The sequence below is a fragment of the Muntiacus reevesi genome, chromosome 13, assembly GCF_963930625.1.
Source record: "Muntiacus reevesi chromosome 13, mMunRee1.1, whole genome shotgun sequence".
NCBI classification, from domain to species: Eukaryota; Metazoa; Chordata; class Mammalia; order Artiodactyla; family Cervidae; genus Muntiacus; species Muntiacus reevesi.
Window position 1 is genome coordinate 36861264 of NC_089261.1, and position 12390 is coordinate 36873653.

General features: G+C 36.4%; 1 protein-coding gene across 4 annotated transcripts in view; it reads left to right on the forward strand.

Annotated features, from left to right (window-relative positions):
- Positions 1-12390, forward strand: part of BLTP1 (bridge-like lipid transfer protein family member 1) — a 215994-nt gene that overhangs the window by 118046 nt on the left and 85558 nt on the right. For all 4 annotated transcript variants that reach the window (XM_065903724.1, XM_065903726.1, XM_065903727.1 and 1 more), the window contains exons 37-42: positions 1064-1275; positions 4758-4909; positions 5371-5521; positions 5693-5845; positions 7721-7961; positions 9063-9205. In XM_065903724.1, the coding sequence (XP_065759796.1) occupies positions 1064-1275; positions 4758-4909; positions 5371-5521; positions 5693-5845; positions 7721-7961; positions 9063-9205 (1052 nt within the window). The remainder of the gene's footprint in view (positions 1-1063; positions 1276-4757; positions 4910-5370; positions 5522-5692; positions 5846-7720; positions 7962-9062; positions 9206-12390) is intronic.

The following is a 12390-nucleotide window of genomic DNA, read 5'->3' on the forward strand; positions in this document are numbered from 1 at the left end:
CCCATTCCAATCCATTTTAGTTCACGGATTCCTAAATTGTTGATATTCACACTTGCCATATCCTGTTTGACCATCTCCAATTTACCTTGATTCATGGGCCTAACATTCCAGGTTCCTATGCAGTGTTGTTCTTTACAGCATCTGACTTTCCTTCCATCACCAGTCACATCCACAACTGCGCATTGTTTTCGCTTTGGCTCTGTCGCTTAATTCTTTCTGGAGTTATTTCTTCACTCTTCTCTATTAGCATATTGGGCACCTCCTGACCTGGGGAATTCATCTCTCAATATCATATATTTTGTCTTTTCATACTGTGATGGGGTTCTCATGGCAAGAATACTGAAGTGGTTTGCCATTTCCTTCTCCATTGGACCACGTTTTGTTAGAACTCTCCACCATGACCCATCCGTCTTTCTGTGGCCCTCATGGCATGGAGCTAGGCAAGGCTGTGGTCCATGTGATCAGTTTGATTAGTTTTCTGTGAGTGTGGTTTTCATTCTATCTGCCTTCTGACGGATTAGGATGAGAGGCTAATAGAAGCTTCCTGATGGGAGAGACTGGCTGTCTACTGACTTATATTACTTTTATATTACTGACTGTAACTTTAAAATAGGAAGGCTGAATTGCGTGTAAGACTTTCAGATTTAGTCCTGTGTGTGCGTGTGCTTCGTCACTCTGTTGTGTCTCCCACTTGCAGTCCCATAGACTGTAGCCCGCCAGGCTCCTCTGTCCATGGGATTCTCCAGGTAGGAATACTGGAGTGGGTCGCTGTTTCCTTCTCTAGGGAATCTTCCTGACCCAGGGATTGAACCCAGGTCTCCTGCATTGCAGTCAGACTCCTTACCAACTGAGCTATGAGGGAAGTCTCAGTGTTAATAGTAGTGTTTATGCCTACAATTCCTTACCTGATGACCCAATATTACATCACTTTTATATATAAGGATAAAATTTTGATAGGAAAAAATCTTTATGACGTTTTTATTTTTTCTTTATAAAAGTTGTAGAGTACAGCACTGAGATAAGACCTAATGTTTTTAATAAATAAATTCTTTCATTTGTATAGGAGGAAGACAGTCTGGTGCTGTTTTATATAACGCTTTTGGAATTATGGGTAAAGCTAATGTCACAGAAAGGGGTGGAGTGCTGACATCCAATAATTCTTCTGATTCTCCAACTGGGAGTGGCTATAATACTGATGTCTCTGATGATAATCTTCCTTGTGACCGAACAAGCCCTTCTTCAGACTTAAATGGAAATTCTGTTTCTGATGAACAAGTTGGTGAATTTCTAATAATAGTAATGCTTTGGGAAAATAGAAAATTCCTTACCCAAGTCACAGTCAATTTCTAGAGTATATTTGCTTATCTTTCCATGTTGTAGATTTTGCTTAAATGGTAGCCAAGGCATTTTGATGATTATATTCTACAAGTGTAATTGCTAAAATTTCACTTATATCTGTAAATATATAATAACATTATACTTTGCTTATGTTAAACAATTTTATTTGTTGAATTAATGGAATTTCAGAAAAGCAGAACTTTGTTTTTATCTTATTTAAAAGATTTTAGCAGAATTCATTTTTTAAATAGTTTTATTACTGGTAGTATTTCACATGGTTAAATATTTTAACATTTTTGTCAATATCTGCCTTTTTTTTTAACAAGTGTATAGAAATGAGTTCAAATGCAACTCATTATTTTTGTCATGGTATAATTTCATGATGATGAATATAGTAACAGCAATAATGAAAATGTTCAAAATTCTATAGACTACTGAATACTTGTACTACTATCTGATTGCTGATCTTGGGCACATTTTTTTTTTAATCTTTTTAGCATCTTGTGTGCTTCTGAAATGAGTATTGTAATGATATTAACATTCAAGAGTTGTGATGATTGAAGGAGGCAGGTCATAAGAAAGATTTAGCTTGGAGTCTAGAGCATAGTAAGAACTTGGTAAATGTTGTTCTTAGACACGCATACACTTCTGCTCATTTGAAGATTAGACCAATTGAAGAAGAAAGAAACTACCTTTTAACTAAGAAATATGTCTTAGTCATCCAGTATGCCTTAGTACAATCACTTCTGAACTCTGGGTCTCTGAAAAGTTACTTTTGAAATGTTTATTTTGATTTAATGCACAGTAAATAGGTTTTTTATATTTTAATTTTTTTTTATTTTTCTCAATTATGGAAGTGTGATAACACAATTACAGGAAACTTGGGAAATACAGAACAAGGTTGCATACGGTTCCACTATATATTACAATTATTTTTTAAGTAGATAAATTCTTTTTTAGTTAGAGTTTCAATATCAAACTCTCACAAATTAATAGAATGAATATGCAGAGAAGTAGAAGGATATAGTGTGGGCTTCCCTGGTGGCTCAGATAGGAAAGAATCTGCCTGCAATGCAGGAGACCTAGATTCAATCCCTGGGTATACAAATAGTGACACAATTTTTAAAGGTTATATTCCAGTGCTATATAGGTGCTTCTCAGGTGGTGCAGTGGTAAAGAACTCACCTGTCAGTGCAGGAGACCCAGGAGATGCGGTTTCAATCCCTGGGTTAGGAAGATCCCCTGGATAATGGAATGGCCACCCACTCTAGTACTCTTGCCTAGAGAATCCCATGGACAGAGGAGCCATGGGTTACAGTCCATGGCGTTGCAAAGAGTCAGACACATGACAAAGTGTAAAACAAAGCTTTCAATTGATCGTCAGATTTATATCCAATGACCTTTTAGATATTATCATTGAGATGTGCCATAGGCACCAAAAATTCAGTCAGTGTAAATTCAAATTTATTATTACTTTGTTTCACATGTTGTTTTAATTACTTGCTTATTTACAAGGCCCTCTCCCTTTATTTAAAGTTCAGGTTCCTCTAGACAATTTTCTATATATTTGTATATTCTCAGTTGCCTGGGTCACAGCCCTTGTCTGAAACCCAAATATATTTGAGAATTCAGATTTTTTTTCTTTAAAAGAAAGATCATATGCCACAGCCCTATATTGCCCCTCCCTTCTTCCCTCTCCCTACTGGTAACCACTAGTTTGTTCTCTGCATCTGTAAGCATGCTTCTTTTTTGTTATATTCACTAGTTTGTTGTATTTTTTGATTCCACATATACATAATTAAGAAGTGCAGACTATTATGTATAAAGTAAGCTACAAGAATATATTATACAGCACAGGGAATAAAAATATTTTATGATAACTATAAGTAGAATATAGTATTCAGTCACTCAGTCATGTCTGACTCTTGTGACCACATGGACTATAACCCACTGGCTCCTCTGTCTATGGGATTTCCCAGGCAAGAATACTGGAGTGGGTTGCCATTTCCTTCTCCAGGGGATCTTCCCTGACCCAGGGATTGAACCTGCATCTCTTAGGTCTCCTGCATGGGTGGGTGAGTTCTTTACCACTGTGCCACCTGAGAAGCACCTAAATAGAATATAACCCTTAAAAATCGTGTCACTATATTGTATACCTGTAACATATAATATTGTACATCTGTACTTCAGTAAAAAAAAAAATATATATATATATATAAATTAAAAGGAAGATAATATGGCATGTGTACTATAAGCTCCTAGTGAAATCTTAGATAACATTAACATCTTGAAATATTGAATATTTTTGCATCATGACATTAATAAAAACATCAAATAGGATCATCTCTCACACATTCATATCAGATTTTGATGCCACATTTACAAAACAGATTTAGATTTTCAGAATGTTGTGGATGTTGGAATTGCAGATAAGGGAATGTAGACTTCTATTTAGTGCCTGCTGACTTTAAAATTGCTATGATCTATGACCCATATTTTTTTACATTTAGGATTCAAAGCTGTTTTGTGGATACTCTTTATTCTTTAATCATCCCACAAGCAAATGCTGATCTTTTCTTTATTTTGACCAATAATATCTAAAAGTGAATTAGAGACCTGTAAACAGATATAACAAGCAGTGGACTTTTTTTAATATTATACTTTTTCCCTCCCTGTATTCTGAAGAGTGGTGATTACACCTTGAAAAAATATTATTCCTATTTTTTTCAATACAGGTTCAGATTAGCATATAAGATAACTAAGAATTTTCTATTGGAAAGTGTCACTTATTTGAACATAGACTGTAATAGTATTTCTCATGGCACTTTATTTGGAAGTTTGAAGTTTCACCTTAAAATAGAATGGAAAATAGATTGCAGTAAGAAGCAGACCTTAATGCTGTCACTCATTGTCTGACATAAATAGCTGGATGACCTCTGTGCTGTGTGCTCAGTCACTCATTCATACCTGACTCTTTGCAATCCCATGGACTGTAGCCTGCCAGGCTCCTCTGTCCATGAGACTTCCCAAGCAAGAATACTGGAGTGGGTTGCCATTTCCTTCTCCAGGGGATCTTCCCAACTCCAGGATCAAACTCAGGTGTCCTGCATTGGCAGGTGGATTCTTTACCACTGAGCCACCAGGGAATCCCCTAAAGGGAGTTAATCCTAATTCCATGGATTTCCCTGGTGGCTCAGATGGTAAGCAGTTTGCCTGCAATGCAGGCTACAGTTCTTATCTGGAAAACGCATATGCAGGAGATCTCACATTGGTGGGAGCTGCAAAACTAAACCTGTTTTTTTTCACACTGTTATCTGTGTGAACTTGACTTGATGGAAAAGTTTTGTGCTTAAAATACTCTGTGCTAGTGGTTTTAAGGGACTATACACTAATAACTTTTGGTACTCTATTTTATATAGGATGAAGGAGTTGAATCTGATGATTTGAAAAAAGATCTACCTCTAATGCCTCCACCTCCAGATTCATGTAGCATGAAGTTGACCATCAAGGAAATTTGGTTTAGTTTTGCAGCTCCCACCAATGTGAGATCTCCTGCACATGCATTTTCTAGGTAAGAAATTTTTAAAATAGATTACTATCCCTTGATTCCCCTGATTTTTTTTTAAATTTTAAATTAAATAAATTCTATGTCATGTATCTTTTTGGATTGTTTTTCTAATATATCTAGTATTAGGGTTGCTACTTTTTTCCTATCTTTCTTCATACTTTCTGTAGACATTATTCTCAGCTTGTTTAACCCTTTTTCTTTTCTAGAGTTTTATTTTAATTTTACATGTCACCCTGCCATGAGCTTTTTTACTTTTTTCACCTCAAACAGACTTTTTGTATTTTTCTTTCTAATTCTATCATCCTTTGCATTTCCTACATATATATTCAGAATCTATCTGCTGGTCAGAAAGAAAAGTAATTTTGCCTAAATAAAATAGCCACCGAGTACAATATGTATGGGAGATTGTTTGAAATAGTCTTGAAAACATTTGTTTATATATATATATTTTTTCATTTTAAAAGGCAGCTGAACCTTTTAAGCACTGCAACTCCAGCTGTTGGTGCATGGCTTGTTCCCATTGATCAACTCAAGTCATCTTTAAACAAATTAGAAACTGAGGGGACCTTGAGAATTTGTGCTGTTATGGGATGCATAATGACAGAAGCATTAGAGGTATGTCTTTCAACAATGCAAAGTGTCATACAAAGTTTATTATTGGAAATATTCCCTTATTATTTATTGTTGTTGGAAAATATCAGACCTGCAAGTTCTTAATTTCTAGATATCTTTTGTTTATTGTATCTTTGCTATATCCTTCTAAATCTGTTGTTTTGCTTTCCTCAGAATAAAAGTGTACATTTCCCCTTAAGAAGTAAATATAACAGACTTACAAAAGTTGCCCGCTTTCTCCAAGAAAATCCTTCATGTTTGCTGTGCAATATACTACATCACTACCTTCACCAGGCAAATTATTCCATCATTGATGACGCCACAATGGTGAGTTACCGGAATCATGTGTTAGTTTTTTAAAAGCCTCTATTCTGTTGGGTAGCCACTGAGAGACAAGGTTTGAGATGAGTATGGAAAATCCAAAGGAGAAATGTGGTTAGAAATCCAGGCTTATAGACAAGATTGGGCTCAGATTAATGGTTTAGGTGTTGCCAGCCTGAAGGTGTTAGAAGCAGTAAACATGGATGAGTCTTCTAAGAATATGTTGAGTGGGAAACTGGTAAGGGCTGGATCCTCCGTAAATACTGAAACGAAAGGGGCATGGAGAGAGTGACTAGAGGTATACAAAGTGCTGAGGAGGGAGAGGAGGAGGACCCGGAAAGACCATTGTAGAAGCCAAAGGTATACTGAATTGCAAGCAAAAGAGTAGTCATTAGTCACTTTTCACATAAATGTTTAATAAGGACTAACTAATAATTGGGGGAGTATATAACTATATGAATAGATTCAATATATCTCTGCCCTAGAAAAGCACTATGGAAGGTAACAGCACATCGTGGTTAAGAGCTTAGAGCTTGAGGACCTCCCTCTCCGCTCCAAGCTTCTGATCAACAAGAGAATACACAAGAATCTTCAGCTAAATTAATAATCAATGTATCAGTACTGTTGATGGCCAGTCATGCTCCTGATAACCTCTAATGAAAGAATATGGAGTAAATTATGGATTTCATAAAGGTACTCAGACCTTAGGTTAGTATAGTGCCTCCTGCTCCCACTCTGTTAACTGAAGACTGGGAGGCCACAGTGCAAGGATAACTTGCCCATCTAGTCATAGGCAGAGAAATTAGAACAGAAAGAATCGTAGGAATTTCACATGGATGGATGCTCTGCCAGGATATGGTTTCCATGTAACAGGAAGAAATACAAGAGACCCTCCTTCCTTGAGTCTGGGAATGAAAGAGAAGGTAAGGAACCTGATATTCCTCAGAAAGGAAAGTGATTCCTGCCATCTAGTAAGTGGCTCTCTTCAGTCAGAACCATTACTCCTAACACAAGGAATTGTAGGAAAGGTGAAGGAGAGCAATCGGGTATTTTCTCCTTTAGGCTAAGTCTACAGGCAAGTTTTCGTTCTTAAAATCATCACTATGTGGAATAAAGTATATTCTAAATTTTGTAATTGTTACTAATAGTATATTTGTTTCAAAACAGTTACAAATCATTTGTCTGTCATTTAACTATAATAATTTGTTATTTTTTTAATGTTAAAATAGAGGTAGTTACCTAATTTTTGGAGGAAGTGTTTTCGTTTCCTCTTTGCTTAATGAATATTCCAGGTGGCACAAAATACATTTAATTCTTCAGTTGATCAAAGCAGATAAAGTTTGATTGAAGCATTGAATACTTCTTACAGGGGATCCCACTTTTATACCCCATGTTTAGCCTCTTATTTACCTGGTAGAGTCCATAGCGTTGCAGAGAGTCAGACACGACTAAAGTGACTTAGCACACACGTACACATGCTGTGTTGTTTATTATGGAAAGAAGCAACTTTCTGTTTAAAGAGTGAGTTCTGTCATCAGTTTGAAATAGTGATTCCATTGTGTAAGCCTGGACAAATGACTCAACATATAAATTCTCATTTCCTCATCTCTAAATGAGAGTTATGATATTTAAATGAATAAATGCATATAGAACACTGCTGCTGCTGCTAAGTCACGTCAGAAATGTGAAAGTGAAGTTGCTCAGTCGTGTCCGACTCTTAGTGACCTCATGGACTGCAGTCTACCAGGCTCCTCTGTCCATGGGATTTTCCAGGCAAGAGTACTGGAGTGGGGTGCCATTGCCTTCTCTGATATAGAACACTAAATAGTAATTATTATTGTTACACTAAAGTGACTCCTAACCATGTCATTGTTGTCACAGAGTGATGGCCTTCCTGCTCTGGTAACTTTAAAGAAAGGTTTGGTTGCACTGGCAAGGCAGTGGATGAAGTTTATTGTGGTGACACCAGCCTTTAAAGGAGTTAGTTTACATCGACCTGCTCAGTCCCTGAAGCCTCAGTCAGCTGTGGACCATGAACATGAAGATGGGCTTGGGCTGGACAATGGAGGTGGTCTTCAAAGTGATACCAGTGCTGATGGAGCAGAGTTTGAATTTGATGCAGGTAATTCTATAAATATTTTGGCTGGATATTATGTACTTGGAACCTAATACTTGTGATAATTTTAATAAGTTTTGTCCCAAATTTGAAAATATCATGGCTTAATTATGTAAGTCTGATTTGTGTTGGTCCAAATAAATGGTAATGATGTTGGACTCTTTATGCACATTTCACTTTGAAGTTTAATTTTTTGAAATGCAGTAGAAATACAGAGAAATTCTTCTCCTAATCTATCTGGTACAATTAAGAGACATCTTTGTATAACTAGACTATTTTGAGTGAAACACATGAATTTTTTGAAATTTGTATTTGTCTGTTTATCAAACTCCCTATGCCAGTCTTTTGTAGATTTGAATTTTACCTGGTAGTTTGATTCTGAATTTGTGTAATGTTTAGAGGTATGTATTCAGCCTGTAATTCTGTCATTATTATTATGACTGTGCAGGACAGAGGCAGTAGATAATGCATTTCAGAAATATACTTGCATACTTTAATGCTTTTGCAAAGAGTAATTTTTATTACTATCATGACATATAATTCAATGGAAATTTATCTTACGATATTTTGAAAAATATTAAAAGTACCATGGAAAAGGACAGTAGTCTTAAAATTAGAGCTTTCAGAACATTGATATATATTACTTTACCAAGTTTTAAAAAAACTTCTTTTAAACTTCGTATTTAACAACTAAGTATGAGTAATAGGCTAAATTTTTGTTATTTTGAAAAATTTCAAGTCTAACCACAAATTGAAAAAAAATAGTGCAGAAATATTCTTTCTAATTGTCTGAAGATGCCTAGATTAATTTGTGAACATTTTGTATTTTCTTCAGTATAGCTAATTTGGTTTTTAATCTCTATACCATTTGGGAGAAATATGTGAAAGATTAGAAGCTGTTTGTTCCTTTCTTGAGACTGAGTGAAAAGATTGGGGTTTGAAGAATAAAAGAAAGAAGAATGAATATTATAGCAGAATCCATAATTAATTTTTTAAGAGATACGAAGAATTGAGTTTTGCTGTACCACCAGGAACATTGGAGTGTTTCAAGATGTTTCAAGACTATATGATAATTTATAGCCCACCTATTCTTTTGTGCTGTTTCAGCCACAGTCAGTGAACATACAATGCTACTGGAGGGAACAGCCAACCGGCCTCCACCTGGTAGCTCTGGACCTGTAACTGGAGCTGAGATAATGAGGAAGCTCTCTAAGACTCATACCCATAGTGACTCTGCATTAAAAATAAAGGTACATTGTTGCTGTCTTTGTTAGAGTTACTTTGACTTACAGAGAAGACCTAAGCTTTTGTTATCTCAAATGTAAATATTAGGTATTTATCCTAAATATCCAAATAGTGCTTTTATGTTGAGATTAACATACATAGTAACTTGTCGTTTACACATTTCAAAGAAAATTATATTAACAATCAGTAATTAATATTGAACGAGGACTTCTTTAATTACCAAGCCTTAGGGCTGTCTTTTCAATTTATTGACTACTGTATTCAATAAAAGGACTTCCCTGTAGCTCAAACGGTAAGAATATGCTTGCGATGCAGGAGACCAGGGTTTGATCCCTGCATTGGGAAGTTCCTATGGAGAAGGGAATGGCACTCCAGTACTCTTGCCTGGAGAATTCCACGGACAGAGAAGCTTGTCAGGCTATAGTCCGTGGGATCGCAAAGAGTCGGACACGACTGAGTGACTAACGTATACACACGCACACGTATTCAGTAAAAAATGATGTTGAACATGGGTATACCTATGGCTGATTTTTGTTGATGTATGACAAAACCACAAAATTCTGTAATGCAAATAAATATCCTTCAATTAAAAAAATAAAGTGAAAAAAATGTTTAAAATGTTGATCAGCTTATAATTATCAGTTTTAATGAGAAGTCTTACTGGTATTGCATGATCAATATACAGTTTAAATAGTTAATAAAGTTAAATAGTGATGTTGTTGAACATGTAAGAAAAGAGACATTTTCATTCATACTAGTACTGGGTGGGAGTGTAAATTGGCATAACCTCTTTGAAGAGCAATTTGTCAATTTTTAATTGTAAAATTTTAAACATAATGCCTTTTACCCGAATGCTCAAAGACACATGTCCAAGAATGTTATTTACAACACTGTTTATAATAGGAAAATAATGGAAGAAACATAAATGACTGAGAACTAATAAATAACGTACCTTCATATGGATGCATATTATGAAGACTTCAAAAAGATAGAGTAGATCTCTAAATGGACATGGAATAATCCCCAAAGCACATTGATTTGAGTAAAAATAAGGTATAGGACAATATATATCTCTGTGTTAAAAAGGATAAATATGTATATGTGCTTATATAGGCAAATTATTTATAGAAGGATAAATAAGAAATGGTTAATAGGACTTTTGGGGCAAGGGATCTAGTAAACTGGAGTTCAGGAGATGCTTTTTATTGGCTAGTCTTTGTGCTTTTGAGAGTTTTATTCTGTGTAAACATTGTTCTTATAATGAAAACATTTAATGACAGAATGATATATACATTTTTTAAAGTTTGGGCTTAAGGCTTATTCTGTTTCTGCAATACAGTCACAAGCCTGGGACACTTTAAATTCTCAACCCCTTAATCTGTCTCAGAATTACTCCTTTTCTTTTTTAAAAAAAATTATTTATTTTTAATTGGAAGATCATTGCTTTACAATGTTGTGTTGGTTTCTGCCATATATAATTAGAATCAGCCATAGGTATACACATGTGCCCTAGAATTATTCCTGGTTTATGATCTTTCCAAAGACTCTGATCATATTACTGTTAATGCTGTTCTCAGAAATTTTTTGAGCATTCCTTTGTTTATGGGTTATGAAAATCCAAAGAATTGAAATTAGAAGTACTTTGTTTCGTATCTCCGCTTATTAGGATATTTCTGTCTGCATGGTCTTTCTTTGTACTGTTTTAAACTGATCTGGAATTCCAGTCTTAGATATGACAGATCAGATAGATATTGGTCTATTGTATAACTTTTTATTTTTTTCTTTTTTTCTTCAGAGAATTGCTGGAAATTCTTTTTGGCATATTAGAGCTTTACAGAGAATCAGGTCTTAGCACAGAGATTTATTATCAGAGTATTAAGAAGGGTGGTATCAGTTCAGTTCAGTAGCTCAGTCATGTCTGACTCTTTGTGACCCCATGAACTGCAGCACACAAGGCCTCCCTGTCCATCACCAACTCCTGGAGTCCACCCAGACCCGTGTCCATTGAGTCCGTGATGCCATCCAAACACCTCATCCTCTGTTGTCCCCTTCTTCGCCTGCCCTCAATCTTTCCCAGCATCAGGGTCTTTGCCAATGAGTCAGGTCTTCACATCAGGTGGCCAAAGTATTGGAGTTTCAGCTTCAGCATCAGTCCTTCCAGTGAACACCCATGGCTGATCTCCTTTAGGATGGACTGGTTGAATCTCCTTGCAGTCCAAGGGACTCTCAAGAGTCTTCTCCAACACCACAGTTCAAAAGCATCAATTCTTCTATGCTCAGCTTTCTTTATAATCCAACTCTCACATCCATACGTAACCACTGGAAAAACAAGCCTTGACTAGACGGACCTTTGTTGGCAAAGTAATGTCTCTGCTTTTTAATATGCTGTCTAGGTTGGTCATAACTTTCCTTCCAAGGAGTAAGCGTCTTTTAATTTCATGACTGCAATCACTATCTGCAGTGATTTTGGAGCCCCAAAAAATTAAGTCAGCCACTGTTTCCACTGTTTCCCTATCTATTTGCCATGAAGTGATGGGACCCAATGCCATGATCTTAGTTTCCTGAATGTTGAGCTTTAAGCCAACTTTTTCACTCTCCTCTTTCACTTTCATTAAGAGGCTCTTTAGTTCTTCTTCACTTTCTGCCATAAGGGTGGTGTCATCTGCATATCTGAGGTTATTGGTATTTCTCCCAGCAATCTTGATTCCAGCTTGTGCTTCCTCCAGTCCAGCGAAAGGTGGTATAGTATGAATAATTTTGGGATATATGTCTTGATACCAGACTCCCACTTCAGATTTTAAAGGGAGTTGTAGCTGTAAGTGTGCTCAGTTTTGTCCAACTGCTTGTGACGCTATGGACTGTAGTCTGCTGGGCTTCTCTGTCCATGGAATTTTCCAGGCAGGAAAACTGGAGCGGGTTGCCATTTCCTATTCCAGGGGATCTTGCCAACCCAGGAGTCAAGCCCCTGTCTCTTGTGTCTCCTGCACTGCAGGTAAATTCTGAGCCACCAGCGAAGCCTCGAGAGGGAGGTTGAGTGAAGTCATGTGAGTGAAGGTGCTCAGCCATGTATGACTCTTTGCACTGCAGGTAGATTCTGAGCCACCAGGGAAGCCTCCAAAGGGAGGTTGAGTGAAGTCATGTGAGTGAAGGTGCTCAGTCATGTATGACTCTTTGCAAGCCCATGGACTGT